The sequence below is a fragment of the Argentina anserina genome, chromosome 6, assembly GCF_933775445.1.
Source record: "Argentina anserina chromosome 6, drPotAnse1.1, whole genome shotgun sequence".
Taxonomy (NCBI): Eukaryota; Viridiplantae; Streptophyta; class Magnoliopsida; order Rosales; family Rosaceae; genus Argentina; species Argentina anserina.
The window spans coordinates 9,203,197-9,218,246 of NC_065877.1; the positions used below are offsets into that span (position 1 = coordinate 9,203,197).

The 15,050-nt window shown below is 38.5% G+C and overlaps 2 protein-coding genes across 2 annotated transcripts; one reads left to right on the top strand and one right to left on the bottom strand.

The window, feature by feature from the left end:
- Positions 1-139: 139 nt before the first annotated feature.
- Positions 140-1,519, top strand: LOC126799938 (thylakoid lumenal 15.0 kDa protein 2, chloroplastic). The gene is made up of 6 exons (XM_050527202.1): positions 140-347; positions 432-535; positions 691-781; positions 897-965; positions 1,050-1,159; positions 1,262-1,519. The coding sequence occupies exons 1-6, from the start codon at positions 143-145 to the stop codon at positions 1,352-1,354; spliced, it is 672 nt and encodes a 223-aa protein (XP_050383159.1). The 5' UTR covers positions 140-142; the 3' UTR covers positions 1,355-1,519.
- A 6,206-nt stretch (positions 1,520-7,725) lies between these two features.
- On the bottom strand, positions 7,726-8,478 carry LOC126796816 (cyclin-T1-4-like). Its single transcript, XM_050523541.1, has one exon. It carries the CDS (start codon positions 8,476-8,478, stop codon positions 7,726-7,728), a length of 753 nt encoding a protein of 250 aa, XP_050379498.1.
- Positions 8,479-15,050: the final 6,572 nt, after the last annotated feature.

Below are 15,050 nucleotides of genomic sequence, written 5' to 3' on the forward strand. Positions count from 1 at the left end.
TATATATATATATATATATAGTTATATACACGATATAAAAGGAAAGTTTTAAAAACCAAATCTATCCAATTATTATCTTATCCAAAATTCCAAATATTTCATTATCCTGAAATCCCTGCTGCAGCTGCCTGAACGGAAATCAATGGCATTTTTCCTTCCTCCATGCTCATCTTCCCCCTCCCAAACAACCTCACCTCTCTCATTTCATCCAACCATCATATCCTCGTCAAATCTCTCCTCAAACCAAACTCCAACCAAATCCAGCAACAATTGGTTTTCAAAGTTTCGCTCCAACTCTTTAAATTTCGCGCTCTCTGGAGCTCTCACGCTTGGGATATCTCTCTCAGGCAAGTCTTCACATTTCTCTTCGGTTGCGTGCAAGATAACATATTTGCATAGTGAAAATGTCTGAACCCCTTACATTTATATAGGTGTTGGAGTTGCTCATGCGTTAGTTGGAGTGAACAAGCCAGAGTTGCTTCCAAAAGAGTTCACTCCAGTGATCGATGTAGCCGGCTTCCTCTCCGATGGCCAGGTCTGCTTTATTAGATGAACTGTGGACTATCTGTTGTTATTTGTTATTGTATTCTTGTGTTGGAAAGCTACAATGTGGGTGAAATACACCTATTTTTGCAATGTGATGAATTGAAAGATTAAGCTGAATTCTGCATGCTATATTTAAATTATAAGGAGAAAAGGCTAGCTCGAGAGATTGAGAACATAGAGAAGGATACTGGATACAAATTGAGGGTTCTTGCTCAGAACTATCCTGACACACCAGGTGTGTTTTGTGTTTATAGGAGTTGTGAGAGGTTTTGCTTTTGTCAAACTTAAGATATGGTTTTGGGTGAGATAGTATTAAACTTATAATGTTCTGAACTTGCAATGTTGTGTAGGTTTGGCGATCAAAGATTTTTGGCAAGTAGATGATAGAACTATTGTCTTTGTAGCTGATCCCACTTTTGGTAAGAATTCATACGTGCCTTTAGGCGTGCTTGTTTTGCTACTGCTACAATAGATCATTTATATATGCTGATGTTTGCGAGCAGGCAATATACTAAACTTCAATGTGGGAGCTTTGGTCGATCTAGATGTTCCGCGTAGCTTTTGGAGTCGTCTGGCTGGGAAGTATGGGAATATGTTTTATTGGAAAGAAAAGGTGAAGTTGCATCAGCCCTTGTAGTTACATTTGTTATGAGATACCACCTTGCCTTGCACAGATTTTCTTAGGAAAAATAAATGATTTTTATTAATGGAACAGGGGGAAGATGGATCAATTGAAGCTGCTGTAACGGCAATATCTAGTTGCTTGAGAGAACCTGTAGGCTCTGATAATTGCTCCGAGGTAAAATAATACAAGAGAACCCTGTCGATTTGTAAAGAAGATTTTAAAGTAGAAATGCACCGTCTTGTTTAATATGTATGGACCACTTTTGAGAAATATAGTAAAATTGTTATATTGGTTTAATTGTCTCCATTTGGTTTTGCCCCATGAAGCAGTGTAGAAAAGGAATGATACTTTATTTTCCTCCTTTGTGTTCCCTCCTTTGAGATTGAACACAACCTTTTCAATTACTGATGTGCAATGCTTGGTTAGGAGATACTAAATTATTTACTCCCTTTCTTCTTATGAGAGCTGGACTTCTAGAGTAGTTAGACTGTCTAGAGTTGAAGAATGATGCTTGTTCACTAAAGTAAATTCATAAGCTGGAGTCTCTGGTAAGGAGGACACTCGATGAGCAGCTAAGCAAAGAAGAATTGTCGAGAGAATCTGCTTAACCAGCATACAGTGAAATTATGTTCGGGTACAGATTCCAGAGTTGTGAAAAGAATCTAAGCAGCCCTTCTGTGCAAGACTGGCTGATCTCTCCATGCTCTCTGCATATAATCTTCAGATAGATGAATCATGGATTCATGGTTACAACTTCAACCACAGGACTAACTGCTGAGATAGGAAAGATGACCGGTGATGATACAATCATACATAGACTCCTGAAGTGGAGCCTCTGGTAAGTTTGACACTCAATGAGCATCTAATCAACAGAGGAAATATCAAGAGAATCTACATAGTTGGCATTTGAGAATACTGTGAAATTATGTCCGAGAACGAAGCGTTCTGGAGAAATCTATGCAATCCTTCTGGCAGACTTGCCGATCACTCCATGTCTTTTACTTCTGATTTAGAGAACGGTCACAGGTGACTTTGTCAAACCTCCAGAAATAATGGATGTGCAGAACAGAAATGTTATTCCAGAGGACTTAATGGGAGAAATAATAGCTCGGTAAGCGCTTGAACATTAGCTTGGATGGCCACATTGAAGATTTGAAGTTTCCTGATTAATTCCATGGTTGATTGTGACTATAAATTGTTCAGTCAGTCAGTCACTACCCATGATTAATCAGTCACACCCATTTTGAAAGATCTTAGCTGTGTATTTTTGTTGATCTGACCTATCATTAGTTAAGAAAGAATACTATCGCATTCGCTGGTTGGACAAACGGGGAAGATGCAGCTAACAGGACACCGATAACCTATCGGCTCTCATATGCTCTTTTAATTAGCACATTTGCAGCTTCTGAATTTTGTATGACAGGGGATTGAAATCGTTTATGAAATTGCTTAATCTATAGGCTATCTAGCAGTTACATATTACCAAATCACCATTGCCAAGCAAGATCGCAGCACATGGAAACTTATGTTGTAACAATTACAAGGTAATAACTAGAATTACTTCATATCAATCCAGAAACTAATGTTAAAGGTAATTTCACTCAAATATAATAGAGTGATTGTTATTCATACAAGTTCATAACATATATTTATAAGAGACATATCTAATAGGAACACCTAACACAAAAGTCAATTACTACAACTACATAAATACAATATGTCCAAAAATCAAGAATTTATTGAGCTAACACTCCCCCTCAAGTTGGCGCATACACATCAATCATGCTCAACTTGACAAACTAGTCAAAAAGGCCTTTTTCGAAACACTTTTAATTAGTATATCTGCCAGCTTGTTTTCTGTATGAACAAAATGAAAGCTAATAATATTAGCATCAAGCTTTTCTTTTATAAAGTGACGATCAACCTCGACATGTTTAGTGTGATCATGTTGTACCAGATTCTATGAAATATCAATTGATGCCCGGTTGTCACAATACAATTTCATGGTATTTTTTGGTTTGACACCTAAATCACATAACAAGTTTCTCAGCCACAGTAACTCACACAGACCATAAGTCATACCTCTATACTCAGCTTCCGCAGTAGACCGTGTCATCACCTTTTGTTTCTTGTTTTTCCATGTAACCAGATTACCTCCCACAAAGGTAAAGTAACATGATGTCAACCTCATGTCTATAATATTTCAAGCCCAGTCTGCATCTATAAAGCCACTAACCTCAAGAATGTTGTTGTGTTTAGAGAACATTACTCATCTCCCTGGAGCTGACTTCAAGTTCCTCAAAATTCTCACAACAGCATCAATGTGACTCTCGCTTTGATTATGCATGAACTGACTCACTACACTCACTGCATAAGCAATATCTGGTCTAGTATGGGTCAAATAGATCAAGTGCCCAACTAACCTCTGATAGCGAGCTCGATCAATCAGTGTCTGGTCTAGATACTCTGCTAGACGATGATTTTGCTCGATAGAGGTGTTAATAGGTGTGCAATCTAACATACATGTCTCTGTGAACAAATCAAGTATGTACTTCTTCTGGCACAAATAGATCCCGTCTCTCCCCCTTGTTACTTCAATCCCTAAGAAATACTTGAGATCACCCAAGTCCTTCATGTTAAACTCAAAAGACAACTGTTCCGGCAGCCATCCAACTCTATAGTATCATTGCCAATAATAACCATATCATCAACATATATAATCAAAGCTACAACCTTCCCTACCTCATGCTTAAGAAACAGGGTATGATCTGAATTACTTTGTTTATAACCAATCTTCCGCATAAACTGTGAGAACCTCCCAAACCAAGCACAAGGTGATTGTTTGAAACTATATAGAGACTTTCTCAATTTTCACACAAAATCACCAGAAGAAGTAGTTACGTACCCTGGAGGGAGACTCATATACACCTCTTTAGCTAACTCTCCATGAAGAAATGCATTCTTGATATCAAACTGTCTGAGTGGTCAATTCAAACTAGCAGCAAATGAAAGGAGCACTCGAATAATGTTCATCTTTGCAACAAGAGAAAAAGTCTCATTATAATCAATATCATATGTCTGAGTAAACCCCTTCGCAACAATGTGTGTTTTATACCTGCTAATTGATCCATCTGAATTATGTTTCACAGTGAACACCCAACGACACCCTACAACCTTCTTGCCATGTGGTGGAAGCACAAGTTCCCAAGTATCATTTTTTTGCAATGTCTTCATCTCTTCCTCCATTGCTTTTCTCCATTTTGGATCCCCCAATGCATCATGCACTGTGTTAGGTACCGATACAATAGATATTTAATTCATAAATGATTCATATGACTTTGATAATCTCCTAGTGGACATATAATTAGCTACTGGATATTTTGATTTAGGGTAGTCAAAACTAGGTTCATATCTTTTTGGGGGCAAACCTTTAGTAGACTTGTTTGGTAGCACATATTGTCCACTATCAAACTCGCTACTAATATCAGTGGATGGACATACCTCATATGAGTGACATTCTGCACCAATAAGTCGTTGGTCAGGGGTATGAGTGATGGCGGGAGGGGCAGTTATTCTCTCAACTATTGGTTCTTCTTCTGGAACCTGGGTGTCTGATGCTTCTACCTCTGGTGGAGCTTCTGCCACTATTGGTAATTGATTATTTGAAGCTTCCACCTCAGAATTAGCTTCTGCTACTGCTGGTACCTGATTATCTGAATTCGAAGTTTCCACCTCAGAATGAGCTTTTGCTGCTGGAGTAAAGGTATCTCCAACAATGACTCTATCTGATTCCTCCCCTTTCGCCATGATACAGCTCTTCGAAAAATGAATTCTCCCCCTGAATGGCTAGATCAGAAGAGGTAAAGTAACTCATGTCCTCAAAGAAAATAGCATCCATAGTGACATAGTACTTTCTAGTGGGTGGATGATAACACATGTATCCTTTCTAATTGCTCTCATATCCAACAAACACACACTTGATCGCTCGAGGATCTAACTTCGACTTTCTCTGGCTTTTAGGGACATGAACAAAACCCACACATCCAAAAACACGGGCAAGTATATTGTGAAAAAAAAGAAATGGACACATGAGATGCAAGAATCTAAAGAGGAACTTTCCTCTAAAGAACACTAGATGGAAGACAATTGATAAGATAAGCTAAAGCTGCTACAGCATCACCCCACAGATATTTAGGCATATGAGCACTAAAAAGAATGGAACAAGCCATATCAAAGAGATGATGGTTTTTCTTTTCGGACACCCCATTTTGCTCCAGTGTTCATGGACATGTGGTTTGGTGAATAATCTCATGATCTTTCAAAAAACTGTTGAAAAATATGACTGACATACTCTCCCCCCCCCCCCACCATTATCAGAACGAAGAATCCTAATGGTACTATTATACTGTGTTTGAACATGAGTGTGAAAAGCTTGAAAAGCAGGAAAAACCTCATCTCTGGTCTGAAGAAGAACGACCCATAATGATTGAGTGCAATCATCAATAAAATACACATAATACCACATACCTGTGACCGTAGGCTCTTTGGAAGGTCCCCAAACATTAGAATGAATTAACTCAAAAGGAATATGACTCTTAGAAAAGCTCGGAAAATAGGTAGAACGATGACTCTTAGCAAAAACACATGTTTCACAAAGCAAAGATGACTCATTCACACCAATAAACAAAGAAGGCATGCTTTTTTTCATAACATGGAAAGATGAATGTCCCAATTGACGATGCCACAACAAATTTCACTTAGCTAATTAGAACTTGTTGTCAGAGCGGTGGGTGGCTGTGCTCCTGGTTTCTGTCATGCATATGTCTGATCCAGATGAAACAATATGCCTCTCAAATCCCCCCGACCGAGTATCTCCATGGTGAGAAGATCCTGAAAAATCGCATACATAGGAAAAAAGTCACAGAGCACCGAGACTCAGTGTTCAACTGGGGAACATATAACAAGTGATGTGATAAATCAGGTACATATAGAACATTATGAAGTTCTAAAGTATGAGTGATATGAACTGACCCTCTCTCTAATACTGGAAAAGGCTCACCATTAGCATTAATAACATAAGACACTGGGGAAGGAGATAACTTAGTAATATAGTAAGATTATTCATAAGTCATATGATCAGAGGCACCAGAATCAATAATCCAAGTATCAGAACCAACAAAGTTAGAAATCCTTAAAGTCATACCGATCTTACCACCTGCTCGAGGCTCTGTAGTCACATAATTATTACCATTAGTGCATAATTGCCCAAAGCATGTCTAGAGTCGTGTGAGAACTCAACTCTCCAGCTATTTTTGTCATCTAACTCACAAATAGCATTCGTTGCATCTCCAATGTGGACAAAATCAATAAAAGCATAACCGAGTGACCTTCTTGCAACCCATACTCTTCTGATAATTCTAAACTTACGGAACTCAATCTCAAGTTCCCATTCTGAAATCTTAGAATCCAGATTACCAACATACACACGAGCCTTTTTTGTGTGTGTGTGTGTGTGTGTGTGTACTGATCAAATCTCTAGGTACCCTGTGTAGAACTTGTGGCGGGTGTACCTTCACTGTCAGTGCACTAGAACTGACAGAAGAAAATGGTCGGTCTCGCGAAAGCTGAGTCGAACTGAAAAACGGGTCGGACTAAGACGTCACTGATCTGGGAATCCGGTGGTGCGGACTGATTGGACTTTCTGAGACTGGAGGAGCACCTGACAAGAACCCTGGACGGATATGTGGATTGACGCCGGACTAAACAGAGGATCGGTGGGCTGCAGATAACTCCAATCCAAATCAGATGGCCGGAGATGACGCTGGACTGATGACGCTGAAAAAGATGCCAGACTGACGAATCAGAAAGCCGGTGACGATCTGTGGTTGAACTAAGATGGTGTCGATCTGAGATATGACGACAGAGACGATGCTGGGAAAAGGAACGCCTGTGATGGGTTGTAGACGCCGGTGGAGGTAACCAGACATCGACTGAAGCTTTCACTGGTCAGAAGACCAAGCCGACGCGGGTTGGAATTTGATGTTGGAGGGGAAATGCGGCGGCGAGCTCGAAAAAATGGGAGAACTGGTATGATTAGGTGCCCAAAGTAAAACGTCTTAACAAATCTGAAGAAGACGACGTTGTCAATACTAAGAGGAAATATAACCCTAACAATGAGGTTTAATTCCACAAACAAATTGCAGCGGAAAAAAAAAAAAAACAAAGTCCGTTCAGATCTTTGCTCTGATACCAACTCAAATATAATAGAATAATTGTTATTCATAAAAGTTCATATCATACATTTAAAGGAGACTTATCTAATATGAACATGTAACATAAAAGTCAATTACTACAACTATATAAATACAATATGTCCATAAGTTAAGAAGTTGTGGAACTAACAATTTCAGTTACATAAATGTGGCCAACACCAAATGATGACGGTAAGGAAAATCTCGTGATTTAATGTTATAAAATTTACAAAAGAATATGCCTTCATCTAAAGACATGAATATTCACACAATCTAACAGAACCTATGACTAGTCCTTGGGTTTCATTTGGAGAACTTCCTCTGTATCGACTGAATCACCTCGTTCAACTCTTTGAGCGGAACATCAAGGCCCTCTAGCCACTTTTTATTTGCAGGAAGTTTCATCTTCAGAACCGAAGCTGCGACGACCACTGAACCAACAGCAATGAACTGTGGCTCGTACCGTAAGCATAACGATGTTCTAAGCAAATCCTCCACAAGACTGCATGCTACTTTAGTAAACTGAGGGTGCCCAGAGCCAGTGATCTTCTCCTCACGCAATCTATGGAGGGCAGCAACAAGAGTCTTGTAAGGAAGTTGAACGTTGAGATCAAACCCCATTGTTCTCAGAACAAGTCCCTCCGCAGCTATGATCAACTCCTTCTTTTGGTCGTTAGTAACACGCCCTTTTTCTCTGAAGAACTCATCTCTTTCTCTCATATCATGAAGATTGATAGTCGACCGCAACATTTGGTCGGCGACGTAGTCCTGGATCTCATGACGATATGCCTCATTGACGACGTCCTTTAGAAAGCGCGGCGACTCCTCCACTTTAATGGCGAGAAGAACGCAGGCGGTAGCGACGGCGTGCCAGTCGTTCTTGGCGAAGGACTGACGAGCGTAGAAACGGTGGCAGAAAACGAGGGCCTTGACAATGGCGAGGTGAGGGAGTCTGAGCTTGGAGCCGAGATGGCGAATATAGGAGTACTGAGAGCACAACTGGGTCTCCTTGCTGAGAGAGATGCCGTCTCTTCGCGACGGGGAGTTGAGTTCCATTTCCTGTCTTGAGAATTTCATGGTCTCTGGGTTTGGTTGCTATTCTGAGAAATGGAAAATTTTGAGAGTGAAGTGAGAGAATATTGCAAATCCATCTTGAGATAGGATTGCGGTTGATCTTAATTTAACAGCTATTGAAAAGGTAATAATAATCAAGATCAAAGCTGTTTTTACGCGCTTAGTCAAAGTATTGTCAAAGCAAGATTCAAAGAGTCATATTATTTTCATCCCAAACTCTATTAACTTCGTTTTTTTTTTTTTTTGAAATGGAATCCTTCGTTTGGAATAAAAGTATAAGGAATTTGGATTGTTAGTTCTTAATTTTACTCTGTACAAAAAAATTTAACTGTTGTAGGCTTTGTTCTTCAAAAATCGATCTGATGGAGTTCCAATTCTTGCCTTTCCAAAAAATCTGGGGAAATCTAATGTACTTTGCGGTGAAGCCTTTCCTCTAAGAACATGTCTATGAGTCTCTACTGCTCTTCTTCATGGATATAAATAAATCAAGCAGAGAGAGATGAATTTTATTTGATTGCCATGTCAAGTATAACAAAAGTGATTTTTCTTGCAGGATTAGCATGTTGGTACATGATAAGAGTTTTAATGCTTCAAGATTTGATCATCAATAAGTCAGTATTCTTCACATATGGAGGGATGCAAAGAGTGTTGATCACCTGGTCAGTTGTTGAGCACCAGGTCGTCCGATCTGACTGTTTGACTATTATTTAGCCAGATCAGACGACCGTTGAGCGCCACATATCCCTCTCTAGGGGTATTTTAGTGATAGGTTCTATAGGAACTGGACGATCCTATTTGGTCAAATACCTAGTGACAAACTCCTATGTTCCTTTCATTACAGTATTTCTGAATAAGTTCCTGGATAACAAGCCCAAGGGGTTTCTTGTTGATGATAGTGACGATATTGATGATAGTGACGATATCGACCGTGACCTTGATACGGAGCTGGAGCTTCTAACTATGATGAATGCGCTAACTAGTGCTCAACAGCTGAGCAGGTAATAAACAACCGGATGCAAATTTCGAAACTGATGTTGTGGCTCACACCGGACATTCTGTAAATGTTGGAAGTTGGTCCTCTAGCTAGTTTCCTCCTAAGGTGGCTCAAGAAGTGCGCTACGATCTTTCTAGTTTCTAATGCAGGGTATTTTAAGAATTTAGTTTGCGACATCTTTCTCTAAAAAAATAAGAGGTTGATATTGGCACATATTGTTTTACAACTTGCACACCCTTTGCAATTTTTATACTTCTTTATCCACCGACAAAACTTTTTTTCCTTACCTACCATTTTCTCTCACTTTCCATCTGTGGGGCTGCAACTCCATATCGATTTTTCCATGGAGTTAATGAACCAGTGATGTTGGATAAATTACTATTAGGATCTAGGAGGCAGACAAGAGGCCAAAAAGCGTAGTAAAGAGGTATAATCCCTACTCCAAGTCCCAACACACGTAACAATGAATTGCATGGTTCATGATCATCAATACTACCCATTTTGCATTCATTCTGGGATTCATTCTTCTCTCTCGTTCTGCCACTATCTAATTCGATCATGTTTCACCCAAGTACTGATCACATAAGAAAGATAATGCCAACATAATCCTAACAAATTGAATTCAACACTAACCCCATATTATACTTGCACCATTAAATTAGATCTATTGATTTGTAAATCCACTTTTTTCAATTTAGAGTGAATCCCTTTGAAATAAAATTGATTTAATCACCAAAAGATGCACTGTGAGTCTGCAACTACATTGCTTTCCTTCTTGTCCCTCATTCTCATGTTCCATATTTCACAGAGCGCTCAATTTTCAAACTTACAAACCAACCTGATCACACCTAGACACCTAGTCGACCCAAAGGATTGCTCACTTCCTTAGTCACATTTTCTTCGAAACCAAACAAAGCCCAACATAGTATTGGTAGATCCCCACAACCCATAGAATGGACTTCTCTATATATTAGCAGATACGAAGATGGATAGGCATCACTAAACGAGGACGACCTATGTAGGAACGTGATCAGATCAACACCGACCCTAATAGATAGTCAAGAGGGAGATAGAATTTGCCACCTACAACATGAAAAGGAAGATCGCCAAGTCCGAGATCAACTGGATTTTAGTTTCAATTTGGAGAGAGTTTAGTTTCGGTCTGGAAAAAGAGAGAATGTCAGGTACATAGGTAGAATTGTCTGAATTTAGGGGTGATTTTGTAAAACCAATACATAGGGTGTGCAGCTTGTAAAAATGGGTGTGCAAAAATAAGCACCCAAAAAAAAAAGAATTTAGTTTGTGGTTATTTGGCTTTATTTATATTATTTACTATCGAAAAAATATATATAGTTAATTACTTCAAACAACCAGTGAATTACTAGTTTAGATGATCTTTTTTGTGCCAACTCATGTATCTTTTTTTATTAATTAAGGCAATTTTCTATATAGAACCGCCAATTTTAAAAATATCATAACTACCTTGTATTGATTAAAATTCTATAATTATAAAATATATTAGATAATGGTTAAAATAAAAACTTAAAAATAAAGTATGGAAAAAATAAAAAGAAGTTGGATGTGGGAGAAATTTTTGCCCACTAGCTACTTCTAACCACAACTCCACTATTCATTTTTTCTCTTTTATTAATTTTTATACAGAAAATTAGTAAGCATATAGGGTGTGTCAAGAGATTAGTGTTAAAATAAAGCTCTTGACCCAAAATCTGATACTTTACTTTAAAACTGTCTTCATATTTTGTTAGCCAAATATGTGGTTTATTTTTTGAGGAAAATTGGAATACATTATATCAACAAATGCCCACACATGTTGAAGCATACCAATACCAACAGTCATGCAGGAGGAAAATTCAACCCCATACACCTGATCAAGCGACACACATGAAACTCTTATACAGCTCAAAAGGCCGCTACTCCAGAAAAAAATGTGAAAATTGAGTCCAACACTCCAACCTAATTCTGTAAATCTGATTGACCACTTGGTGTACCCCTTCAGTCCTTCACACATCATATTAAGCATCTTTAATTTAACAGCATGTTGGACTAGAATACAAAGGTGTGAGTAAAATGGAAAACAGTGTAACGACTCCAAAATTTTGAGTTTAAAAACTCAAAATTTTAAAATCGTTAAACACAAAATAATCTCAATGAAATCGAAATCATTTAAAATGTCACAGCGGATCAATTCTAAGTTCTCAATACAACTCAGACAAACCAATTATTACAAACCAAATTTATAATCCATACATAAAATGGAAATGTAATAATCCTCACAATCACTCACAAATCTCACAATTAAAACCACACCAATTCTCACACACAAATCCACGCTAAAAACCTCACCACAAGTAGGATATGAATGACTTCGAGCCTCCGGAGTTGTCACTCAATCTCCACTAATCGACACCTGCGGAATTATCCCATACACCATCGGATTGGTGCACCGGGATTGTAAACACAAACCCGGTAAGCTTATAGCTCGTATGAGTAAAATGAAAATATAATCGCATATTAATATATACGAAAAATCCCAAATCATCAAATATAAATGCACTCATGAGTCAATGGACGGCCCATCTGGTCGTCCCAAAGAATATGAAATAAAACGCTCATGAGAAATTAAGTAACCCTTCTGGTTACCCAAATGCATTTATATTACGGGTACCAAGAACGCTGGTACACATCTGTTACCCCTCTCGTAATACACCGCCGACATTGGATAGCCACCCGCTACCCAACATCCAAAACAATCTGAGTACACATGAGCAGATAACCACCAGTTACCTCACATACAGTACTAAGGCAGACAGACTAGAGCTCTAACTGTATCGTAACTTTCGCCCGGCCAAAGGCTAGGTTTCGACTTGCCAAACACGTACAATAATCTCACATCATATTGTACCAAACATCAGGTCCGAAGACAAATCACATTTTAACAATCTCAATGTTAAAAATCACGTACAATAATCTCACATCATATTGTACAAATCAAAATCACATGCTCGATATATCTTGTCATCAAAATGACATCATCACAATAAAATCATAACAATATATTATATAGCAAACTATATATATATATATATATGTATTTATTTACCATTTATACGATATATATATAATCCATTATATCTTATACATGTCATAATTTATAAACACGTCCGAAGACAAAACGTTAAACAATCTCCATATTAAACTCACATGCTTGTCATCGAATTGACCTAATTCAGATGAATTCATAACAGTATATAATATAGCAAATTATATATATATGTACTTATTACCATTTATACAATATATATAGAATCCATTATATTGTATACATGTCGTATTTCAATATTAAAAACTCTTGCAAATATCTTAGAATCACCGCAAGGGTAGATTCGTAAATATGTGAGATTTTACTCACCTTATCGAGTCGAGCGTAATTCCACAATTTCCGAAGATAATTCATTTCCTCGCTTTATAGATCACCTTGAAAAGATAAGAAAAGAATATAAAAACGTTTCGTAAACCTTTAAATGCCGAAACAGTAATAAACTGTTACTGTTCAGCAATTTTTGGTTTTTACGAAGTTACTGTTCACGGATACTGTTCACGTATTACTGTACAAATACACAAAATAATACGTATTTCTGTACGTATACATAATGTTTACGTATTTTTGTACATACTGTTTCTGAACATATACATAATGTTTACGTATTTCTGTACGTATACATACTATTCAAATGTAAATACAATCTCAGTAAATAAAATTTACTAAATTACCTTTTACAAATTACTTTTTACAATTACTGAAAGTAATTTATATTTACATTTACCGTACGTAAAATTTAATTTACATTTACCATACGTAAATAAAATTTACATTTACATTTACCGTACGTAAGTAAATTACCAAAATACCCTTCTGGAATACTGTTCACACCGCCGCACGTGGCGGCGCGTGTACCGGCAGGTCGCGCGTGGGGCCCACGCGCCGACTCCGACACCGGAGCGTATCACGTCACCTCCGTCCTAAAAACCATCCTCTCCTCCTCCTCCACCTTTCTACGGTCTCCGATCACTCCTAAGCTACCCCACGCACCCCCACGCGCCGCCTCTAGGCGGCGGTAACCCTCTCCTCCATCCACCTCCGATTCTCCACAAAAACCTCCACAATCAATCCAACAACATCACAACTCATTCAATTACACAACCCTTGTCTCTATCACGCCGTGGAAGCACCGGAGGATCGCCGACGAGCTTGAACCAGTCGATCTGGGCTCGGTGATGTGCAGTGAGTCTCCACGACGGCGAGAGACAGTGTGTCGACCTCGGGGTCGACTGCAGGAGGCCGTGCGACGCTCGCTGTGCTGGCGGTGTGGCTCACGGACGTGCGGTGGTGGAGAATCGGCGAAGGAGTGAGATCGGTGAGGGAGAGGGAAAGAGAGAAAGGGAGCTCGGGGCCGAGAGAGAGAGAGAGAGGGAGGCGGAAGTGAAGAGAGAGATAGGGTTTTCCAATTATGGAAACCCTAATCTCATAATTACTCTATTTATACTAGTTTCCAAATCGGAAACTAACTTCCGACGTTAATAACTTTTACATAAATCGTCCGACTAGAAAGCGTCACATACCCACGAACTCGTATCGACGAGCTCTACAACTTTCGTGAAGGAAGTTTTTACAACCGAGCGACGGAATAAAAGTCGACATATACGTTGCGGAAACGTAACGTTTCTCTAATTAAACGTTCCGAGAACGTTTCCGTTTCTCGTTTCATAACGTCGCAACCAATCACATTCATTCTAATTAAAATTCGCAATTTTAATAGAATTCAAATCAAACTAACATTGTTTGAAATTTTAGGGTTATTACAAACAGAAATTCAGATTGGTGGGTAAGTTAGTGGGTAAATGGGAAGTTACTACATGTTTCACTTTTTTATATCATTTATTAATTTTTCAGTTTGGATCGAGTGATTTATCTTATTATTTTTTTAATATTAAACATATTTTTAAACTAATATATGATATAGGGATCTATACGTATTTTCTCATGCGTTTTAATTAATAAAGTGAATTCCAATTATAAGAGTATAAATAAAGAGAATTAGAGAAACTCAATCAAATAAGAAAAAAAAAAGTTAAAAAGAATAATGAAAACACCAAAACCCAGCACAATAGGCTTGTCGCTACAGCTCAGAAAGCGTAAGGGTAGAACCAACTTTTCCTCCTTTCTCCCTCCTATTGAGAGCAACCGCCGGTCAGTACGCCTCCACTCCATCATCTGATCTCTCAGACAAGCAATAAGCCTTTGATGACCTTGAATTCGAAAGACAAACCCACAAAAACGATATCAAATAACCAATTAATAGAGGCAGATTTGATCCTTTGCGGTGAAGAGAATCCTCAATGCTGACCGGACTACCCCTGATCTACCCTTACGTTATCCCTTGCCACGCCGCCTCCTCAGATGAAGAGCTCTGATATTCCGGGAGCTCTAAGATGTAAATTCGGAATTAATGCCTCAACGTTATGGCAATGCCAAGTTGAT